Source organism: Symphalangus syndactylus, chromosome 24 (assembly GCF_028878055.3).
Source record: "Symphalangus syndactylus isolate Jambi chromosome 24, NHGRI_mSymSyn1-v2.1_pri, whole genome shotgun sequence".
In the NCBI taxonomy this organism is placed as follows: domain Eukaryota; kingdom Metazoa; phylum Chordata; class Mammalia; order Primates; family Hylobatidae; genus Symphalangus; species Symphalangus syndactylus.
In genome coordinates, this window is record NC_072446.2 from 37,995,626 (window position 1) to 38,020,049 (window position 24,424).

Here is a 24,424-nt window from a genome sequence, read left to right on the forward strand (position 1 = left end):
TCAAAACAGAATTATACTTAAAATTTATTGCACATCTTGTAATCACAAGTTTGCCAAGAAAAAAAATCATTTTCCAGTCTAACACTGAGAGCACTTTAGGTCGAATAAAACACTGAGAAAAATGGTAGCAAACAGAAACTTGGGGGCCACTAATGGGATTTGCAAAGAGTGAAACCTCATCTCCTGAGTGTGTGTTTAGGACTCGCCTAAGAGAACTGCTTTTTTTTTTTTTTTCTTTGAGACAGAGTTTCGCTCTTGTTGCCCAGGCTGGAGTGCAATGGCACCATCTCGGCTCTCCGCAACCTCTACCTCCTGGGTTCAAGCGATTTTCCTGCCTTAGCCTCCCGAGTAGCTGGGATTACAGGCGTGTGCCACCACATCTGGCTAATTTTGTATTTTTAGTAGAGACGGGGTTTCTCCATGTTTGTGAGGCTGGTCTCGAACTCCCAACCTCAGGTGATCTACCCGCCTCAACCTCCCAAAGTGTGGGATTACAGATGTGAGCCACTGTGCCCAGCCAATAACTGCTTTTAACAGTCTACTTGATTCAATTCTTCATGGCCTTGTTGTTTTATTCCCTGGCATACTTCTTTTTAAATATCAGTAGGGTGGAATGGGAAGACAAAACAATATTTTTACTTTAGAGGGTATTTTTTTTTCTCTCCTGGGCTGTTTTCTTCCTTTTTTTTTCTTCCTCCCTTCTTTGCTAAATGGCAGTCTTTTTCAGGAGGAAGATCAAGATGATCAAGGAATTAACTCAGAACCTAAATACCTTCTTCATTGAATTTATCTATGGATGCCTTCTCTTTGTCAAATTCTTTTCTTCTCTTTTCTCTTTTTTCTTTTCTTTTCTGTCTTCTCTTCTCTTTTTTCTTTTTTCGAGACAGAGTCTCTTTCTGTTGCCCAGGCTGGAATGCAATGGCGTGATCTCGGCTCACTGCAGCCTCCGCCTCCCAGGTTCAAGCGTCTCTCCTGCCTCAGCCTCCCAAGTAGCTGGGATTACAGACGCCCACCACCAAGTCCAGCTAACTATGATCCTGTCACTGCACCAGCCTGGGCAACAAAGCGAGATCCTGAAATATTCCTATGCTTGCATGAAGAGGGAATATGAATCTAGCAGGGCCTGTAATTTCTTCCATTGGAGATGGCGCCTGAGGCGTAATTCCTTAATGATCCTTTGGCCTTTCGTTAGGATTTCTGGTTGCCTGATGTGACTCCAAGGGCAACAGAACCCTGCCTCTGGGATATTGTCAGTTCTATTATGAGTGAACCTTTTTCATAAGTGGTGGTTGGAATAACTAGAGGCAGAAAGAGCTGGGACAGCATGGAGCTTCTAGAATAGTTTGTGTAAACTGCTTTGGGCCTGGCTCACTAAGGAATATCTCTTTAACAGATGTCTTTAGGTGTGCTAGAATTTGGTCTGCAACTTGCTTTCTTTGCCACAAGATTGTAAAAGAGGTGCTAACACTCACCCACCTGAAACATTTTTCTCAACTGTTAAAGAGCCTATGAGATGTATATGACCAAAATGGCTCAGCTCCTGCTTGACTTGGCTGCTCTCTACCTCTCTATGCTTATCTTATACCACTTACCCCTCACTCCTAAATTTCCAACCACACAGACCTTCTCTGTTCCTCCAGTGTGGCAAGTTCCATCCCACCTCAGGTCCCATACCCATGATGTCCCATCTGTCTTGAATGCCCTTCTGCTTTATAATATTTGCATAGTTTAAAAGATTATAAAGCAACACTGTGTTCCACTACCCTGCTTAAGTAATGTAACATTTCTAGTCCTTTAGAAGCCCTGTACGTCCTCCTTCTACACTGCACTCCTTCCCTCTACCTCAGAGGTTATGACTACCCTGAATTTATTGTTATTTATATATTTTTAAAAATATGTAGTGATGGGGTTTCACCATGTTGCCCAGGCTGGTCTTGAGCTCCTGGGCTCAGGTGATCCACCACCTCAGCCTCCCATATTGCTGGGATTACAGGCATGAGCCACCATGCCCAGCCTATCATGAATTTTTTGTTAATTATTCTTTGGCTTTTCTTGAAAGTGTTAACCACATATGTATGGCTTGCTAAGCAGTGTATTAAATCTTACATTTTCCCAACATTTTGTAATGAAAAATTTCAAAGAAAAAACAAATACGAACACTCATATACCTATAACCTACGTTTTTCCATTAATATTTTACCATACCATACTTGGTTTATCACATATCTATCTATCCATCAGTCAGTCTTATTTTTGATACATTTTGAAGTAAATTGCAGATGTCATACATATCCTTGTAAATAATTCAGCATAAGCATCAACTGGAGTTCATTATTTATTTACACTCTTTTTCATTTTAGGTAGAATTTACATACCATGAAGTGCACAAATCTTAGTATAAACATCTGTGTAACCCAAACTCCTCTCAAAATACAGAAAGTTTCCTCGGGTCCTTTCCCCATCAATTCCCACTCCTATTTCCTCAGACACAACTGTTCTGAATATTGTTTTAGCCATAGATTAGTTTGGCCTATTCTAAAACATCATATAAATGGAATGAAATAATAGGATTATTTTGTATAAGGCTTCCTTCAACCAGCTTGTTTTTGAGATTTATCCATGTTATTGCATGTATTCTTTTTTATTGCTGGGTGGTTTTTGTGTGTGCAACATTTTGTTTACTCATTCTCCTATTGATGGAAACTTGGGCCCATTTCCAGTTTTTGTCTGTTACAAATAGACTACTATGAACATTCTGGTACAAGTCTTTTTGTGGACTTAACGTTTTTGTTTCTCTTGAGCAGTACCTAGCAGAATTTTTGGGACATTAGGCAAGTGTATGTTTAGCTTTGCTAGAATCTACTAGACAGTTTTTCAAAGTTTTTGCACCATTTTACACCCCCCCCAACCAAATATGAGAGTCTAGTTGCCACACATCTTCACCAACATTTGATAGTATCAATCTTTTTAATGTTGGCAATTCTAGCGGTATATCTTCGTGAAGTTCTGCTTGTCTTTTGTTTATTTTGCTTTGTTTTTGAGAATTCAAACTTGTATTTGACTAATAAGATATCTTTAAAATTTAGAAAATAAAAATTGACACAGCTAGAAGAAATTGATAAATCAGCCATCATAATTAGTTTTAACAAATCTCTCAAAGTAAGATTAAACAGCCAAAATATTTAATAATTATATAAACGATTTGAACATCACAATAACAAGCTTGATTTAATGAACATTAGAGGCAAGGCAAAGGGCTGATTTTTTTTTATACTGGCCTTGTAGAACGCTCTAATTTTTAAAATTGCATGTTTATTTTTTTAACCAACCATGTAGCGGATGTTTTATCTCCATTTTTAAAAGCTTTTTATTTTGAATTAATTTTAGACCTACGGAAAAGTTGCAAAAATAGTACAGAGTTTCTTGTATCCCTCACTCCACTTCCGCTAATGTTAACATTTTACATAACCATACTACAGTTATCAAGAATAAATTAATATTTATGCAACATTATTAACTAAACGATAGACCTTATTAGAATTTTGCATTTTCTACTGAGGCAATTTTTGTTTCAGGATCATATTTAGGTCCCACATTGCATTTGGTGGTTTTATCTCCTTAGCCTGTCCTAGTCTGAGACAGTTCCTCAGTCTTGTCATTCATGACTTGTGAAGTTATTTTTGTGAAATGTACCTCATTTTAGATTGTCATAGTTTTCTCACAACTGGACTGAAGTTACACATTTTTGGCAAAAATGCATATTGTGTCCTCAGTGCACTGTACCGAGGGGTTCATGATATTGCCATATCTTCTCAATGGTAATGTTTACCTTGATCACTTGGTGACGTTAGTGTCTGCCAGGTTTCTCCACTGTAACTTTTTTTGTTTTGTTTTGTTTTTGAGACAGGGTCTTGCTCCGTCGCCCAACTGGGCTCAAGCAGTCCTCTTGCCTCAGCCTGCCAAGTAGCTTGGATTACAGGCGAGCACTACCATGCCCAGCTAATTTTTGTATTTTTAGTTGGCCAGGCTGGTATTGAACTCCTGACTTCAAGTGATCCACCCACCTTGGCCTTCCAAAGTGCTGGGATTAAGGCATGAGCCACCGTGCCTGGCCTGTTTTTCATAATTACTTAGATTAGTTCTTTTCTTCCGCCATGTAACCCTTCAGTGTGGTTGTGTTATTAATTTGTAATATAGTTAGGTTCATTTGTTAGTGTTTATATTCATTTTGGATTCTCCCCACATATTGGTTGATTTTAATTGTTTATTTGGGAAGGGGGTAAGTGAAGGGAATGTAAAATATTACTGTGGTTCTAAGAGTCAGCTGTACAAAAAGAGCAGTATTACTCTGTCATCATTCCTGCTATCCTGTTCTTCTAGTCCTTCCCCTCTTACCCTAGGTAATCACAGTCTTCCCTTGGTATTTGTGGTGGATTGGTTCCAGGACCTCCTGCAGGTACCAAAATCTCAGGATGTTCAAGTCCCTAATACAAAATGGCATAGTATTTGCATATAACCTAGGCACATCCTCTCCTATGCTTTAAGTCATCTCCAGATTACTTGTAATACCTAATACAATGTAAATAGTTCTTATACTGTATTGTTCAGGGAATAATGAAAGAAAAACATCTCTACATGTTCAGTACAGACATAATTTTTTTTGGAATATTTCCTATCCTTAGTTGATTGGAATCCATAGATGTGGAACCCATGGATATGGAGGGCTGTCTTCTCTTTAGTTTCTGGCTTATCTTTCCTGTATTCCTTTCACACACTAGTGAATAGATACATGTATATATGTATTTTTTTTTTTTTTTTTGAGACGGAGTCTTGCTCCGTTGCCCAGGCTGGAGTGCAGTGGCACGATCTCGGCTCACTGCAAGCTCTGCCTCCTGGGTTCATGCCATTCTCCTGCCTCAGCCTCCTGAGTAGCTAGGACTACAGGCGCCCGCCACCATGCCTGGCTAATTTTTTGTATTTTTAGTAGAGATGGGGTTTCACCGTGTTAGCCAGGATGGTCTTGACCTCCTAACCTCGTGATCCGCTCGCCTCAGCCTCCCAAAGTGCTGGGGTTACAGGCGTGAGCCACTGCGCCCAGCCTATATGTATATTTTCTTATATGCCTTTATTTATTTATTTAGCGACAGAGTTTTGCTCTTGTCGCCCAGGCTGGAGTGCAATAGCACGATCTTGGCTCACTGCAACCTCCACCTCTTGGGTTCAAGTGATTCTCCTGCCCCAGCCTCCCAAGTAGCTGGGATTACAGGCACCTGCCACCACGCCCAGTTAGGTTTTGTATTTTTAGTAGAGATGGGGTTTCACCATGTTGGTCAGGCTGGTCTCGAACTGCTGACCTCAGGTGATTTGCCCACCTCTTATATACCTTTCTTATATGAAGGGTAGCATACTGTAGATAGTCTTTTGTGCTTTCCTTTTTTTCACTTAACATTATTTCCTGGAAATTCCTCCATATCAGTATAGATAGAATAGAGATTGTCCTCATTCTTTTTCACGGCTGCGTAGTACGCCATTGTGTGAACATACCATAGTTTATTCAGCCTCTCTCCAGTGTATGGGAATTTAGATTGCTTACAATATTTTGCAATTACAAGTAATGTTTCAGTGAGTAACCTTGTATATACATATTTTCATATTGTTGGAGATATATCTTCAAGATAGATTTCTAGAAAGTGGAATTATTGAAGTATGTATGTAGTTTTGTTTTGTATTGATTTTTTGAGACAGGGTCTCACTCTGCAGCCCAGGCTGGAGTGTAGTGGCATGATCACAGCTCACGGAAGCCTCAGCCTCCTGGGCTCAAGTGATCTTCTCACTTCAGCCTCCCTGGTGGCTGGGACTATAGGTGGGCACCACCACATAGGGCTAATTTTTGTATTTTTTGTTGAGATAGGGGTTCGCTAAGGGGATTTGTATTTTTTGTTGAGATAGGGGATCCCTAAGCTATTTGGAGTTTATTCTTGTGAATGGTGTGAGAGATAGGTCTAATTTAACCTTTTCCAAATGGTTACCTTGTTGTCCTAGCATCATTGATTAAAAAGTCAATTTTTATCATAGTGATATGCCACCACCGTCATATACTAAATTGCATATGTATTTTGGTCTAGTGCTGGACTTCCTGTTTTATTCTACTAGTCTACTTCTCTATTAACGAGCCAATATTGTGCTGCTTTATTTATAGAGGTTTTATATTTTGATGTCTGATAAGGCTAGTCCCCCTTCATGATTTTTTTTAATCAGTGTTTTCTTAGCTATTCTTGCATGTTTGTTTTTCCATATGAACTTTTTATCTACATAAAGTGGATTGGTGGCTTTTTTTTTTTTTTCTTTAAGACAGAGTCTCACTCTGTTGCCCAGGCTAGAGTGCAGTAGCACGATATTGGCTGAAACCTCCACTTCCTGGGTTCAAGCTATCCTCTCACTTCAGCCTCTGGAGTAGCTGGGACTACAGACATGTGCCACTATGCCCTACTAATTTTCGTATTTTTTGTAGAGATGGGGTTTCGCCATGTTGCTGAGGCTGGTCTTGAACTCCTGAGCTCAAGTGATCCACCCTCCTCTGGTTCCCAAAGTGCTGGGATTACAGACATGAGCCATCGCACCTGGGCCAATTTTCTATTTTCTTGTGAATTAGTTTTTTTTCTAATTTTTTATTTCATTATTTCAGAAAAATTGAATTAGTACTATAATAAATACCTTTTTAAAGATTCTTCAGTTATCATTTTGCCATATTATGTATATCTATGTAAATATATTGATTTTTCTTTTTTCCCCTGAATTACTTGCTTGGAAGTTACAGACAAGACACATCAACCCTAATTCAGCAGGTAACTCTTAAGAACTAGGCATTCTTTATATAACCATGATACTCTTGTCACCCCTAGAAATTTAACCTTGATAGAATAATATTATCCAATATATTCTCTCCAAATTCAAACTCCCCAATTTATATGTGACCTTTATAGGATTTGGGGGAAGGGATGGGGTTCAGGATGTATTACATTTCATTGTCATGTCCTTTGATCTCCACCTCTTTTTAGTTACACAGGCATTTTTAATCATTTAAATTATTTATACTTTTCATAGAATGTTTTCATTTCACCTTTTTAAAAATACATTGGCATAAATTTTAAAATATTTTCTCCTCCCTGATACATCTATAGTTATGCCCTCTTTTACATTCCTAATGTTGTTTATTTGTTCGTCTCTCTTTTTTTCTTAATTATTCTTATTAGAAACCCATCAATAACATGAGTCATTTCTAAGAACTAGATTTGGTTTTGTTGATTCCTTATATTGTACCTTTATTTTCGATTTTAACAAATTCTGCTCTTTATTATTTTCTTCCTTCTTTTGGGGTTTATTCTGTTTTTCTAATATCTTAAAATGGGTGTTTAGCTTATTTATTTTCAATTTTTCTTCTATTCCAAAGTAAATTTCTTTTTTAATATTTCTTTTTTTTTTTTTTTTTTTTTTTTTTTTGAGACGGAGTCTCGCTGTGTCGCCCAGGCTCGAGTGCAGTGGCGTGATCTCGGCTTACTGCAAGCTCCACCTCCCAGGTTCACGCCATTCTCCTGCCTCAGCCGCCCAAGTAGCTGGGACTACAGGCGCCCACCACCACGCCCGGCTAATTTTTTTGTATTTTTAGTAGAGTCAGAGTTTCACCACGTTAGCCAGCATGGTTTCGATCCCCTGACCTCACGATCCACCCGCCTCGGCCTCTCAGAGTGCTGGGATTACAGGCGTGAGCCAACACGTCCGGCCTACCAAAGTAAATTTCTAAGGCTGTACTTTTCCCTCAGAGTATTGTTTATCTACATTACACAAATAGTAACATGAGGTATTTTCTGACATAATCATTTCTCTTTGACTCCTAGGTTATTTGGAAAAGTGTTTTAATTTTTTATAATACAATTCAAGAGATTTATTATGCAACACGACTATAGTTAATAATATATTGTATACTTGAAAATTACTAAGAAAATAGATATTAAGTGTTCTCACAACAAATAAGTGATACGTATGTGAGGCCAGCAAGTTTTTTTCTAATTTATTTTAGGTTATCTTTTCATTAATAATTTCTATTAATTCCATTATCATCAGAGATTGGAGTCTGTATGATAAAGATTCCTTGAAGTCAATATGGGTTTATGGACTGATTTAAGTATGTGATGTTTTTATAAATACCCCCAAAATGCTTGAAATGAATGTGAATTACTTAGTTATTAGGTGCCCTGCTCTATATAAGTATGATTTGTAAGATCTTATGAGATTAAACTTGTGAAATGTGCTTCATTTTTTCTATTTGATTACTAATTTGTCTGCTTGATCTATCAATTATGCATTGATGATGGATTTGTCTATTTTTCCTTTGTAGCTTAATCCACTTTTGTTTTATATATTTTGAGACTGTTATTAGTTACATTCAAATTTAGAACTGTTATGTTTTTCCAATGAAAGGAGCCTTTTATCATTATTGGACTATTTTTATCTCTGCAATACTTTTTTACATAAAAGTCTATTTTATCTGATAATAGTGTAACCACACTAGCTTTCTTTTGCCTAATGTTTCCGTGGCATATCTGAAAAAGTCCTTTGATTTCCAGCTTTTCTGTGTCTCTCATATATATATATATATATATATATATATTTTTTTTTTTTTTTTTTTTTTTTTTTTTTTTTCTATTTTTTTTGAGATGGAGTCTTGCTCTGTCGCCCAGGCTGGAGTGCAGTGGTGCAATCTCAGCTCACTGCAAGCTCTGCCTCCCGGTTTCACACCATTCTCCTGCCTCAGCCTCCTGAGTAGCTGGGACTGCAAGCACCTGCCACTACACCTGGCTAATTTTTGTATTTTTTGTAGAGATGGGGTTTTGCCATGTTAGCCAGGATGGTCTCGATCTCCTGACCTCGTGATCCGCCTGCCTCAGCCTCCCAAAGTGCTGGGATTACAGGCATGAGCCACTGCGCCCGGCCTCTGTGTCTTATATTTTAAGGTATATCTCTTGTAAATAGCATGTAGCTGCATAACTGATTTTTTTCCTAACAACATGATTTATTTTATTTTATGTTATTTTCTGTTAATTTTATGTTATTTTATGTTATGTTATTTTATTTTATGTTACGTTGTGTTATTTTATTTGAGACAGAGTCTCACTCTGTTGCCCAGGCTGGAGTGCAGTGGTGCAATCTTGGCTCACTACAGCCTCTGCATCCTGGGTTCAAGTGATTCTCACCCCTTAGTCTCCTGAGTAGCTGGGACTACAGGCGGACACCACCACACCCAGCTTATTTTTGTATTTTCATTAGAGATGGGGTTCTGCTATGTTGGCCAGGCTGGTCTTGAACTCCTGGCCTCAGATGATGTTCCCACCTCAGCCTCCCAAAGTGCTGGGATTACAGGTATGAGCCACCGTGCCCAGACCCTGACAACATGATTTTTAGTTATACAGTTTTGTTCATTTGAATTGATTGTGATTTGTTTAAACTCATTTCTGTTTTCTCACATACTGGGGTGGTTTTTTTGTTTTCTGGTAATTCTTATTTTCCTTTTCCTTACAACAAGTCGTAAATTATTTCTCTTCCCCCAGAATCTTTTTTGTTTTTTTGAGGAAAACATTTTCGAGAGAGGAAAAATACAGAAAATGTATAATGATAGCCATATGTCAACTGCCCAAACTAAACAGATATTAAGATTTTTGCTATATTGTTTCATATTTGCTGTTGTCATACTTAATAAAATATGTGAGGCCAGGCACAGTGGCTCATGCCTGTAATCCCAACACTTTGGGAGGCCAGGGTGGGTAGATCACCTGAGGTCAGGAGTTTGAGACCAGCCTGGCCAACATGGTGAAACCCTGTCTCTACTAAAAATATAAAAATTAGCTGGGCGTGGTGACGGGCGTCTGTATCCCAGCTACTCAGGAGGCTGAGGCAGGAGAATCGCTTGAACCTGGGAGGTGGAGGTTGCAGTGAGCCGAGATCACGCCGTTGCACTCCAGCCAGGGCAACGAGAGCGAAACTCCGTCTCAAAAAAAAAAAGGCCAGGTGCGGTGGCTCACACCTGTAATCCCAGCACTTTGGGAGGCCAAGGCGGGTGGTTCACGAGGTCAAGAGATGGAGACCATCCTGGCCAACATGGTGAAACCCCATCTCTACTAAAAATACGAAAATTAACTGGCTGTGGTGGTGCGCACCTGTAGCCCAGCTACTTGGGAGGCTGAGGCAGGAGAATCGCTTGAACCTGGAGGCAGAGGTTGCAGTGAGCCAAGATCGTGCCACTGCACTCTACCTTGGCGACACAGCGACTCTGTCTCAAACAAACAAAAGCAGATAAAGTTGAAGTTTTTTTAGTTTTTTTAACCCAAATTTGGGTTTTTTAAGTCTTTTTTACTTGTTTATTTCTTTTCATTTCGCATATGAATGCCAGGTTATATGAAGTTTCTTAGGTTCCAATTATATTTTCCTCTCTCATTCCCAGGAGGCTAATGCTATCATAACTTTAGTATATGTCCTTCTAATCTATGTTTTATGAAACTTATAGGTGTGTGTGTGTGTGTGTGTGTGTAAATAATAGTATTATTTGGTATAATCTCAGAACACAAGTATTTTCATATAATAGGCTTGTTCGGCAATTTTCTTTTTTTTTTTTTTTTTTTTTTTTTTTTTTTTTTTTTTTGAGACGGAGTCTTGCTCTGTCACCCAGGTTGGAGTGCAGTGGCGCAATCTCGGCTCACTGCAAGCTCCGCCTCCCGGGTTCACGCCATTCTCCTGCCTCAGCCTCTCCGAGTAGCTGGGACTACAGGCGCCCGCCACCACGCCCGGCTAATTTTTTTGTATTTTTAGTAGAGACGGGGTTTCACCGTGGTCTCGATCTCCTGACCTCGTGATCCACCCGCCTCAGCCTCCCAAAGTGCTGGGATTACAGGCGTGAGCCACCGCGCCCGGCTTTTGTTCGGCAATTTTCTATTATAACCTCATATTTTTTAGATCTAGCCATGTTGACATTTATAGATACAATATATTCATTTAACCTGGCAAATAGTATACCATATGTCAATATACCACAATTTATTTGTTCCTCTATTGAAGGATTTTTTTCTTGATATTCCAAACAATGGTGCAATGAATGTTCCTCCATTTGTATCTTCTGTAGCATGTCTCCAGGATACATACCTAGAAATGGTGTTACTAGGTCTGAGGTCAGAGGATGCACCCGTAATACCTTTTTAAGACTTACATCCTTCTTAGTTAATTAAAGACCAAAGCAAAATTATAAACCTGTGTATCATAGCATGGTTTTGCAGGAGGGATCTTTAAGTGTAAGCTAATAGCTGCCCTCTGTTGTGTACATCCCTAAGTTTATATCACTTTGCCTTCTCTCCTAGCGGCAGTACATACCTGTGAAAATGAAGAGCAAAGCCTTCTGGATCTTTTCTTGGGAGTATGCCATGATGTATGTGGGAAGCCTCGTGGTAATCGTTTGCCTCTCCTTCTTCCTTCTCAGCTCTTGGGATTTCATCCCCGCAGTCTATGGCTTTATGTAAGTAATGACCACATTAGAAAATTCTAGAGGCTATGGGGAAAAGGGAACCCTTGTATACCATTGTTGAGAATGTAAATTAGTACAGCCATTGTGGAAAACAGTATGAATATTCCTCAAACAACTAAAAATAGAATTACCATTTGATCCAGCAATCCCACTTCCGGCTACTTACTCAAATGATTTTTTTCTTTTTTTTTGAGACAGGGTGTCGCTCTGTTGCCCAGTCTGGAGTGCAGTGGGGCCATCTCCGCTCACTGCAGCCTCCACCTTCTGGTTTCAAGTGATTCTCCTGCCTCAGCCCCCCGAGTAGCTGGGACTACAGGCATGCACCACCACGCCCGGCTAATTTTTGTATTTTTCGTGGAGATGGGGTTTCACCATGTTAGCCAGGCTGGTCTCAGTGATCCATCTGCCTTGGCCTCCCAAAGTGCTGGGACTACAGGTGACTCAATTTTTGAAATCAGTTTGTTGAAGATTTGTCTGCACTCCCATGTTCATTGCAGCATTATTCATAATAGCCAAGTTATGGAATCAATCTAAATGTCCATCAACAGATAAAGAAAATTTGGTATATATACACAAGGGAATACTATTCAGTCTTAAAAAGGAAATTCTGTCGTTTATGACAGTAGTAGGGATGGAATTGGAGAATCTGATACTAAGTGGAATGAGCTAGGCACAGAAAGACAAATACCGCATGTGTTCTCACTTATATGTGGACTCTAAAACAATTACGTTCATAGAAGCAGAGAGTAGAATGGTGGTTACCGATGCCAGTGGGGTGGGAGAATGGGGAGATAATGGTCAAAGGGGTACAAAATCTTAGGAGGAAGGAGGAATATGTTTTTTTCTTTTCTTGAGTACTAGCACAGCATGGTGAATATAGTTAATAATAGAGTATTGTACATACTAAAATTGCTAAGAGAGTAAATTTCAATTGTTCCCACCGCAGTGTTTAATATTTGAGGTGATGGAAATGTTAACTAGCTGGATTTAATTATTCTACATTGTATTCAGAAATTATAACACCACATAAAATCACCCGTAAATTCGTACAACTGTATGTTGTCAGTTAAAACCCTCCTACAATACTCTGGAAGCTAATTTGGTTTTCATAGCTCTAGCTGGACTCAGAGGGTGAGTGACCACAGGAAGCCTTTATATTAAATAGCAGCGGTTCTCAAACCTTAAGGTGCATCAGAATCACCTGCAGGACTTATTAAAACCCAGATTGCTGGACCCGCCCTCAGAGATTCTGATTAAGTAGGTCTTGGGGAGGGATCAAGAATTTGCATTTCTTGCAAATCAAAACCACAGTGAGATACCATCTCACACCAGTTAGAATGGCCATCATTAAAAAATCAGGAAACAACAGGTGCTGGAGAGGATGTGGAGAAATAGGAACACTTTTACACTGTTGGTGGGACTGTAAACTAGTTCAACCATTGTGGAAGTCAGTGTGGCGATTCCTCAGGGATCTCGAACTAGAAATACCATTTGACCCAGCCATCCCATTACTGGGTATATACCCAAAGGACTATAAATCATGCTGCTATAAAGACACATGCACACGTATGTTTATTGCGGCACTATTCACAATAGCAAAGAGTTGGAACCAACCCAAATGTCCAACAACGATAGACTGGATTAAGAAAATGTGGCACATATACACCATGGAATACTATGCAGCCATAAAAAATGATGAGTTCGTGTCCTTTGTAGGGACATGGATGAAACTGGAAAACATCATTCTCAGTAAACTATCGCAAGGACAAAAAACCAAACACCGCATGTTCTCACTCATAGGTGGGAATTGAACAATGAGAACTCACGGACACAGGAAGGGGAACATCACGCTCCGGGGACTGTTGTGGGGTGGGGGGAGGGGGGAGGGACAGCATTAGGAGATACACCTAACGCTAAATGACGAGTTAATGGGTGCAGGAAATCAACATGGCACATGGATACATATGTAACAAACCTGCACATTGTGCACATGTACCCTAAAACCCTAAAGTATAATAAAAAAAAAAAAAAAAAAAAAAAGAATTTGCATTTCTCCGGTTTTCAGGTGATGCCAATGCTGTTGGCCTGCTGGTTTAGGGAACACACTTTGAGAACCTGTACTGTGAAACACACCTTTGGGCCGGGCGCGGTGGCTCACGCTTGTAATCCCAGCACTTTGGGAGGCCGAGGCGGGCGGATCACGAGGTCAGGAGATCGAGACCATGGTGAAACCCTGTCTCTACTAAATGTATAAAAAAAAAAAAATAAGCCGGGCGCGGTGGCGGGCGCCTGTAGTCCCAGCTACTCGGAGAGGCTGAGGCAGGAGAATGGCGTGAACCCGGGAGGTGGAGCTTGCAGTGAGCCGAGACTGCGCCACTGCACTCCAGCCTGGGCGACAGAGCAAGACTCCGTCTCAAAAAAAAAAAAAAAAAACACACCTTTGATATGGTGGGATTAACCCATTTATGCCTAGTGTTCTATTATTGAAACGCTAAGCTTGTGGGAGTTACTTATGTCCTACTGCTCAAGGTCATCGCCAAGGTCTGATTTTTCACACAAAAAAATTTGCAACCTCCAGCATAAGTGGGTTAAAGAGCACTCCCTGGGAACATCCAAAGCAAATACCAGCCTCTTAACTGGGAGGTTTGGGCTCAATTTTAAAGAGGAATGGATGTGTTCCTCTAGTGCAAGAGGGCCTCTGACAGTTTGAAAATAATGCCACCTGCCACACGTCAAACCTTGAGGGAAAACTCAAATGGACTTGAACATTGCAGGCTTGCCTGAGTGTGTGTTCATGAATTCTATAAACATTTCCGAATGCCCTCTGCATGCCAGGCTCTGCGTGGGTGCCGAAGACGTGGTTGCTCCCTAAGCTTTGGGGAGCTCACAGCCCAACAGGTGACAGACTCTTAAACCTGTGCAGGTGGGGAAGGGATCTGAGTGGCAGAACTCCCATTTGGGATTCTGGACTGCTTATTTGTGTTAAATCCTGGCTGAGCACAACAATGACTTGCTGACTTCAGCTCTTCATGCTCTGTCTTAGATAGGAGTTACGGTGCCAGGTGAAGATTTCTTTTTGCTGGGCCACGGATTGTGTTCTTTACCTCATTTCACAGAAAAGGAGGTATAGTTACAGCAAGAGGCAAAAGTTAACTTGGGCGGAGGCCTCAGTCAGGGAAATCTGACCAAGAGCCATCGCTCATCTCTCCCTCTGCGTGCCGTATTTGTTGTCCTTTGTAAATTGCGTATTGAGATCAGTTTCAACTTCATATTTTTTTAAATCAAAAATGTAAACCTTAGAAGAGCTAGAATTGCAGCAAAATGTTTGTCTGATTTAATTGGACAAAAAGTTTTCCAGTTAAACCCTAATTTCTCTATTAAGACTGGGACCCTGGGGATCTTAGCCAGAACCCACCGATTGTTCCTAAAGCCCCTAGAAGTCTCACTGCAGTCTCAGGCACTCGGTTTTCTGGCTCCTGCTGCGGGGTGTGGAGTAAGAATGGGGAGGAGCAGGATCTTTGAGCGTGGTCCTCTAGGCAGGTCTTTAGAATGCCCAAAATAGATACTGTGTTTTAAAACTCATTCCTCCTTTGTTACAGTACTGGGTATCTCCTGATTTTAAACTGTCTTGCGCAGTAAAACAGGGGTGAGTCTCTTTATTCCTAGGATGAACCCCTGCCTCATTTCAGATTTGTCTGGCTTAGCTAATATTTGTTATGGGTTATCATTATATGTCTCTGCTCATGTTTGTTAATTACCTGTATCCAGGGTACCTAGAGAGCCCTTCCCATCCTGATCTCTCTAGGGAGAAAGTCATCCTTGGCTGCCCAGCAGTGACCAAAGTCTTCAGGAGAAATCAAGGTCAAAGAAGACAATTTATAACTTTTGTCTTTTTTCTCTCCCTTTGTTTTCTTAATTCCAGACTTTCTGTTCCAGATCTCACTCCAAACATTGGTCTTTTCTGGTACTTCTTTGCAGAGATGTTTGAGCACTTCAGCCTCTTCTTTGTATGTGTGTTTCAGATCAACGTCTTCTTCTACACCATCCCCTTAGCCATAAAGCTAAAGTAAGTGGCTGGACCTGCTGCTGCTGTGTCTACAGAGCTATCCGAGAAGCCCCTGCCCCTAGTAGCCTTGAGGGTGGCCTTCAAATGTGGAGCACATGCTGTCAGGTTTAGAGCATCTCACCTAAGGAACCTGCCTTCAGTTGCCGCAGTTGCCAGCGCCATAGCAGGCAATAGAGTTGCATGGGTGCAGGCTGCAGTGAGGGTGCTTTGGAGCCCCAGCATTTTCCCTGGCCTCACTCTGAGGTGCTCAAGCCCACATTGCTACTGAGCCCATTCACTGTTTTGGACTAGAGCCAGGCGGTGGCCAGGCATGGTGGCTCACACCTGTAATCACAGTACTTCAGGAGGCTGAAGCAGGAGGGTCACTTGAGGCCAGGAGTTTGAGACCAGCCTGGACAACATAGCAAGATCCTATGTCTACAAAAAATTTAAAAATTAGCCAGGTGGCGGCCTGGGTGCAGTGGCTCACGCATGTAATCCCAGCACTTTGGGAGGCCAAGACGGGTGGATCACCTGAGGTCAGGCGTTTGAGACCAGCCTGACCAATATGGTGAAAGCCTGTCTCTACTAAAAATAAAAAAATTTGCCGGGTGTGGTGGTGGGTGCCTATAGTCCCAGCTACTCTGGAAGCTCAAACAGGAGAATTGCTTGAACCCAAGAGGCAGAGGTCACAGTGAGCCAAGATTGTGCCACTGCACTCCAGCCTGGGCGACAGAGCAAGACTCCGTCTTACCAACAACAACAACAACAACAACAACAATTAGCCAGGTGTGGTGGTGTGCCCCTGTAGTCCCAGCTGCTTGGGAGGCTGAGGCAGGAGGATGACTTGAGCCTGGCAGTTTGAGGCTTCAGTGAGCTGCCTGGGTGACAGGCGGAAGTGCATGTCTCAAAAAAAAAAAAAAAAAAGAACAGGAGTTGTGGAGGGGAGTGTGTTTGGAAAAAGTGTATCTGGTGGAATGTCTCCATCAACAGTCCAGTGACAGGTCGTCCACAGGGACTCTGGATAGTTTAGTTGGGAGGCTGCCTGCCTGCAACTGTTTAATCTCCTGATGTGTTTCCCTCCAAAGGATGTGTGGAGTTCTCTTCTGCAGTCTAAGAGAGCTGACAGATGTTAGGCCTGCTCCATCCCAGGCGCCTTTCTAGACCCTCTGAAACATAATCATACCTGACCTAGCAACTCCTGGAGATAGGCGTTAGATTCTTATCACTCCCATTTTATAGTTGAGGAAATTGATGCTCAGAGAGGTGGGATGATTTTCCCAGTCACACAGCTAGTAAGCAGTGGAGCTGGGATTTAGACTCAGGTTTGTCTGGCTCCAGAATCTATGCTTATCCCGCTGCACCATGCCAAGCTCCGGAGAGATTGCTTGTAGTAGCCTCTGGAAATGGTTCTATTATCCTAGCTTCAGATAAGGGAAAACAGGCACAGACAGGTACAGATACGCCTGGATGGTCCGGGGAACCTGAAAGAGAGTTTGATTTAGATTTCAAGAGCTCAAGTTCTCTGTCCTAACCTTCCTGCCATTCTCCATGGTCTGTGCACCAATGCACATGGTTCTCATTCTGTAAAACCTCAAAAGCTGATGCTTCCTTCCCATGACACAGCCTTGGCCCGGCTTCTGACAGAACACCCTCCTTCCATGGCCTGGCAGGCTCTGGAACTCTGGCAGCCTTGCCCTGCTGAGCTCTCCAGCTGTCTGTGGTCCACCTTCCCTGCCCTTGTTCTGGTTAGGCCCAGCCACTGGGTGAACAGGAGCAGGGAGCCCAGGGCACCTTTCCACACTGGCCGTGCAGCCAGCTCTCCGGCAGCTTTTATTGTCTGCATGCAAGGCTACACATTGCTCCTGGGTAGGCAATAATGTCACCATTTTATGACCTGAGCCAGGCCCACACAGTTGTGGGGACAGAAAATATGAAGAGACCTGCTCTCCCTGCTGTCTTCTCTTCTGCCTGGGTATGAAGCTCCACCTAAGCTCTCCTGCCCTCTGCAAGATTTGTTTCCAGTGCCAGCTTTGTAGGAACAGGGCCCTTCAGGCCACCCCGGTCCCTGTGCAGTGCTGCAGGAGGCTGCAGTCTGTTTTTTTGTCACCGCATTTTCACCAGCCTTTTCATAGAAATGTTGCCGTTGTTACCAGCTACCTGAAAAGCCTGAAGCCAGTGATTTGGATTGTGTTTAGGAAGATGTTCACACTGAGCTATAGCTGGACGCTTCTTAGAGGCTACAGGGCTGCACGCCTTTGCCAAGCTGCGTTTCTGAGGCATTTGCTGCACAGCAGCACTGGAGCATTCTGGGTGTGGACATGTTTGTCTGCACATCTCAGATTCACACCCATTGAGTCACCCTGACCTTTGACCTGCAAGACAAAAAGGTCATTAATCTCTGAAGAAAACCTTCATGGGTTAGGCATCCAGGTACTGTGCAGAAGTAGGCCATGTGCATGTGGTTGAAGTGTAGCTGAGGAGGGTATAGATCCAGCCTCTCCCTGTTGGCTTCCCTTTAGCACTTGGTCAGCTCTCGGAGGGGCACTGAGATTGAGCTCTGTCCCCCAACTCTCTCCTGACCAGAGCTTGGAAGTATGATCAGCACTCAGGAGAACAGTACTGGGCGTGATTAAGAGCTCTGGAGACAAACAACTCCGTCGCTTACTAACCTACTCAGTCAATGCACTTCTCTGAATCTGTTTCTTCATCTGTGAAGTACAGGTGAGAGGATTGCCTACTTTTTTTTTTTCTTTTTGAGACAAGGTCTCACACTCTGTCATCCAGGCTGGAGTGCAGTGGTTGATCATGGCTCACTGCAGCCTCAACCTCCTGGCACCAGCACCCCTCCCACCTCAGCCTCCTGAATAGCTGAGATTACGGCCATATGCCACCACACTCAGCTAATTTTTAAATGTTTTGTAGAGATGAGATTTCACTATGTTGCCTAGGCTGGTCTCAAACTCTTGGGCTCAAGCCATCCTCCTGCCTCAGCCTCCCGAAGTGCTGGGATTATAGATGTGAGCCACTGTGCCCGGCCCAGGATTGCCTGCCTTGAGGGGTGGTTGAGGTGTGGTGAGGATCACGTGAGAGGATGCAGGAAAAGGAGTTTACACAGGGAGTTCAGGAGTGGATACCCATTGCTATCACTTATTATTAGGTTAAAATAATAATTGAAACTGCTATTAGTTTAACAAGAATAGTCCCAGCCCTTAAGAACTGAAAAGCTCTGTGCAGTTCACAGTTCTCTTCCTGGAAAGAAGTTCATCGCACTATGGGTCTGTAGACCCTGCTGACCATGTTGTCAGAGAAAAAAGGCATCAGCAAGGAGGCACTTCCTGCCTTGCGTCCAGTTGTCAGAGGGGCCTCTGGCAAGGGAGGCTGCCTAATTATCCTGCCAAGCAGTCATTTAAGCCCAGTCATAAAGAATGCTGACTTCATTTGTTTTCTTCCTCTGTGGCTCCTAGGGGAAGGCCCAGAGCTGGCAGAGGCAGAGGAGGGCTGTTGATGGGAAATGTCTCTGTGGGCTGTTTCCCTAGTGTTTGCCAGGCCCTCCTCACCACCTCTGGATATTTCTGGGTCCCTGCAGTTTTCTGCTCTGCTACTGGGGCCTGGCCCATGCCTTGTGGATAGCAGAGCCAGCCCCTTCCTGAAGTCTCCTGAGGATTATTTTTGGTTCAAAGGATGGAGTCAGGAGTCTCTAGGGTAGTCCTGGTCCCTGACTCATCTCTCTCTCTCTCTCTTTTCCCTGCCCTGCCCCAGGGAGCACCCCATCTTCTTCATGTTTATCCAGATCGCTGTCATCGCCATCTTTAAGTCCTACCCGACAGTGGGGGACGTGGCGCTCTATATGGCCTTCTTCCCCGTGTGGAACCATCTCTACAGATGTGAGTACTCCCACCTCTGCCACAGATTTGTGTCAGCCTGGGCCTGGATGAGACTGCTGCAGGAAAAAGGAATTCACAGGCATTTACCAGGCACCTTGTTATGCTGGCAGCACTAGGAGGGGAGCAGAGGCATGAGGCACAATATCTGCTTCCAGGTGCCGTGGACTTGTGATGATAAAAATAATTGCCATTTATTGAGCACTTACTGTGTACCTGGCCACTGTGGCTCTCACAGTGTTACATGCATTAATTAGCTCATTTGATCTTCACACCAGCCTTTGAGGTAAGTATCCACATTTTGCAGATGAGAAAACTGAGGTATAGAAAGGTAGAGCCACTCATTCAAAGTCTAATTAGAAGAGCCGGGATTGGAATCCAGATCTGTGAACCCCTATCCAGTGCTGTCCAGCAGGGCTTTACGATGATAGAAATGTCCTCTGTCTGCACAGTTCAATAGGGTAGCCACTTGCGTGCCTGAGAACCTGAATTTTTAATTTAAATTTCAGAAACCACATGTAGCTAGGCTACCATACTAGACAGCAGAACTCTATGCCCTGGGCTTTGAACCATTCCCCAGTGCTGCACCCAAAGATTACTACAAGGCAGAGGGGCAAAGTTAGACTTCCGTGCCCACTGTGACAACCCCTCTAAGCTCTAACCATCCCCTCCTCAGAGGTGGCTTAGTGGTGACCTATCTGTGCTGCCTAGGCCCCCAGTGCTCTTAGCCCTGTATGGGGGGTTCTTTTCAGTGTTTGGGGGCTCCATCAGAGTAGATATCACAACTCATTCACCTTTGTGTCCCCAGCACTCAGGACTGAACCTGACACATAGAAGACCTTGCAAACGTTTGTGGAGTGGATTTTTAAACCTCCCCAATAAAGAGGCAGTGTCAGTGGCCCAGCACCACCTGATTCTCTAAACAAGGCATGGAAGGGAGCTGTTGAACTTTCCTTGCCTGCTGTGGGTGTCCAGCAAGGTGTCCAGAATCAACTAGGGAGTGCAGGCTTCAGAGGAAGTGAGTCTTTGTTGTTTTGGGTGTCAACCAGGAAGTGAAACTGACCAGCTGTGGGAAGCAGCCTACCTATAGGAGTGTGCCTCTGAGTGAAGATAAACAGTGGTGTGGGCAGCTGAGCCAGGGCTACTCCTGCAGGTGATGGCCTGGTGGGGCTGTGACCCATCTGGCCTGACTGGGAGGAGGAAGCAGTGTCTTCTGTGGTGACATCCTCTCTGCACAGATGAGAGTCACCCAGTCCAGCAGGTTGAGAGTTAGCTTGGGGCCCCTCGGCAGAGTGGCCAGTGACAAATCATGAGACCACCAAAACATGGACACACCTCAGTTTGTGATAGTGGATTTCAAGAATGTAGAATGGATTTTTGTGGTTGCCCATCCCACACTGGGCACTCTCTCTCCCTCAGTGACTGTCTTTCATCCCATTTGCTGAGCAGTAGGGAGAGTCACTTGACTCCGATTCCTGGCATTCCCATTACGAGCCCCACGTGTTCTTAGGCACATCATTTAACCTTTCTGAGCGTCTGATTTTTCCATTATTCAAATAAAGAAAATAACTTTCATGAGTGTGTTAAGTTTGAGAAAGAATGTCTGTAAATAGCACTGCAGTTAGTATCGTGAGTAATAATTATGCAGGGGAGTCTCTCACATAGTTCTGTGATCAGAGCTTCGGGCTTGGTAGCCAGAGTCATCAGAATAAACATATTTTTCAAGACTCGAATAAACTATTTTATGCCCTCTGGGGTGAGGAGGCACAAAGAAGAAGGATGGGGTTTCCAGAAACCTGAATGATCTAATAGTTGCTTTTGCTGGCTGGCAGGGCACATAGTCTGCAGGTTCAGGTTGTCTGAAGATCCTGCAGAGAACAGTAGCTGTCTGCCTTTGCTTCACTGCTCTTGCTTGGAGAACCTGCTTGGGGCTTGACAACTGTGAATCATTATTAGCTGGGAGCAGCATCAGCCTTGGTCCTTGGGACCTATGAGTGGGATGTATGTGTTGAGACGTGTTTAAGCCTACGTTGAATATATTTAATGTGGCTAGGAATTCCATTTAAACATTAGCTGTCCGCACCAACATGTGTGCTCCCACATTCACCTTTCTGTTTTCCTGTGCAGTGGAGAGGAGAAAAGGAATGTGGCCCCTCCCTGAGTGTAGGTCCCAGACGCTGGACTCTCTGGAGCTTGGATGAGTCATACAGACGCACAATTGTGGTGTTAGGGAACAGCCTGCTGGCAGAGCCCATGCCAGCCTGCGTGGTCCGGCAGAAGGAGCCAGTTACGAAAGGGCTGGATTTGTGTGTGTGTTTGTTTTGTTTTTATTACTATTGTATAGCGATAAAAGAATGTTGATAGATATACATATAAAGAATCATGATAAAATATATTCCCACGTGTTTTGGCACCTTATTTAAGAAAGGGAATATCACCATGGCCTTGGAAGTCCTGAAATCCCCTCTGTTCCCCTTCTGATTGGACTGGATTTTTCAGGTGGGATTTTCTTTCTGAATGCCTGAGGCTCTGAAGGGAAAGTGGCTTGCCTGAAGTTCCAGTTCATCAATCATGGTGCCAGAGATTGGATAAGCCACCCAGTGAATGTGGTGGGGAACCTGATTCCATCTGGCCTCACAAGTCTGATGAAGGGTGAACCCTTTCACCTTGTTAGGCCCTGGTCACTTCTGATGCTTTCTGGTGCCTGGAACAAGCTGTCCCGTACCCCAGGTCTCCAGCTCCATCTGCTCTGGCATATATAGCTTTAATCTTCTGGCCTGTCAGCCAGCAAGAGTGAATAGCAGCTCCCCGTTCCTGCAGAGGTCACCACAGGCCAGAAGCCAACTGCATGCTGGTGATGGTTCTCTAGCCACATGGGAATGTATCTTTGCAGCCCTTCAAGATAGCACCCAGAGGCTGCCAGTGAGCCTCTCTTGTCTCTTTGCACTTGGTTTCCTTCCTGTCACCCTGTCTGAAATCTGTGTCCCTGGCTGGAGGCACAGAACAAGAACCACCTGGTCTGGCAGGCCGCAAGCCTTTTATTTTGGGAATAGTCTGTGTTCTTTTCAGCAAATAATTTCCAGGGCATCAGAAAGAACCACTGAGAAATGTACATGGTGATGTTGGGTTAGAGGAGTGGGAAGCATTTGTTCTCCTTCTTGAGGTAGTAACTTGGTTTAATAATAATAGTAATTCTCAGTGAAAATGTCCCTTTGCAAGACTCCTTGTTCCTGGGAGGTCTCAGGAGGCTTGAGTCAGGGTATTGGCCTCTCATCTTTGAAAACCCAGAATTGAGAAACTTCAGATTAGAAAAGAAGATCTTTGCAAGCCCTCCAGGCCAGTGTCCAAATTGTGGGATTTCTTAGACCGCTAATGTTTCAATAAACTTGGGTGACAGACTTGCCAGCTTTTTATTTTGCTGAAGACATTAAAACAATCAACTACCAGCCATTCTTCCCCATGTTATAAAATAAATAACTTTTTAATGACAATAAAATGATACCTATCATTTCTCAATAAAGAATGAACTGTAACTTGAAAACATTCAGCTTTACAAAGAACTGTGAACTACCGTGTCCTGATTATTCTCCTTTTGACACAGTTCAGTGGCATCTCTGTTGCAGACTAAGGGGCTGCAGCTGTAATCCAGTGGTTCACAGCCTCGACTGCATATTGGAATTACCTGGGAAGCTTTTAAAACCTCATATGGATGCCTGAACCCCACCCTAGAGACTTTGACTTAGTCTGAGGGCTCTCCATGTGATTTCATTTTGTTTTGTTTTGTTTGTTTGTTTGTTTTGAGACACAGTCTTGCTCTGTTGCTCAGGCTGGAGTGCAGTGGTGTAATCTCGGCTCGCTGCAACCTCTGCCTCTCCAGTTCCAGCAATTCTCGTGCCTCAGCCTCCTGAGTAGCTGGGATTATAGGCGCCCGCCACCATGCCTGGCTAATTTTTGTATTTTTAGTAGAGACGGGGTTTTGCCACGTTGGCCAGGCTGGTTTCGAACTCCTGACCTCAGGTGATCTACCTGCCTCAGCCTCCCAAAGTGCTGGGATTATAGGCATGAGCCACTGCACCCGGCCGTGATTTTGTTTTGTAGTGGGAGTTGAGAATCATCTGTATCATCCAGGCCCCTTCCAATGCATGAACCCCCAGTATAGCATCTCTACTAAGTTGTTGTACAACTAATACAGATGGCCTAAATGTTTGGGAGTTTCTCCACCCTTTAAGTCTCCCAAAACTCTCACTTGGGAGAAGGGATTTCCTGAAGGTCAGTATCAGAGAAGAGAAGGGAACTTCCATTCATTAAGTGTCTGCTGGGAACCAGGCACAGTGCTAAGTTCTTTTTAAAAAGGTATTCTTTTAATTATTTTAAATAATATTTATTAGTTTTTTAAAATATGATAAAGTATAAAGAAAGAAAAGTAACAGACAATTCGCCTGTCTGATAACCCCTAGAGAGTTAAAACGGGGGAAAAAGTACAGTGTGGTAGGCAGATTAGTAGCCCTCCCCTCACAAAGATGTCCACGTTGTAATCCCCAGAACCTGTGAAGACATCGCCTTACATGGCAAAGGGACTTTAAGACCTTGGGAGGGGAGATTATCCTGGACAATCCAGGTGGCCCCAGTGTAATCACAAATGTCCCTCAAAGTGGAAGAGGTGGAGGCAGGGGTAATATGGGAAATCTTCTGCCCAATTTTGCTGTGAAACTAAAACTGCCCTAAAAAATAAAGTCTACTGGGCTTGTTTGTTCATGCCTGTAGTTCCAGCTACTCAGGAGGCTGAGACAGGGGGATCCCTGGAGCCCAGGAATTCGAGGCTTCAGTGAGATATGATCCAGCCACTCCACTCCAGCCTGGGCAATGTAGTGAGATTCCATCTCAAAATAAATAGTCTATTTTTAAAAAAAAGATGGAAGAGGGAGGCAG

General features: G+C 43.2%; 1 protein-coding gene across 3 annotated transcripts in view; it reads left to right on the plus strand.

Annotated features, from left to right (window-relative positions):
- PIGU (phosphatidylinositol glycan anchor biosynthesis class U) overlaps window positions 1-24,424 on the plus strand; it is a 116,625-nt gene that overhangs the window by 75,874 nt on the left and 16,327 nt on the right. For 2 of the 3 annotated variants that reach the window (XM_055265929.2, XM_063633778.1), the window contains 3 exons: window positions 11,403-11,557; window positions 15,489-15,632; window positions 19,374-19,498. In XM_055265929.2, the coding sequence (XP_055121904.2) occupies window positions 11,403-11,557; window positions 15,489-15,632; window positions 19,374-19,498 (424 nt within the window). The remainder of the gene's footprint in view (window positions 1-11,402; window positions 11,558-15,488; window positions 15,633-19,373; window positions 19,499-24,424) is intronic. The other variant, XM_063633779.1, reaches the window with a different exon arrangement.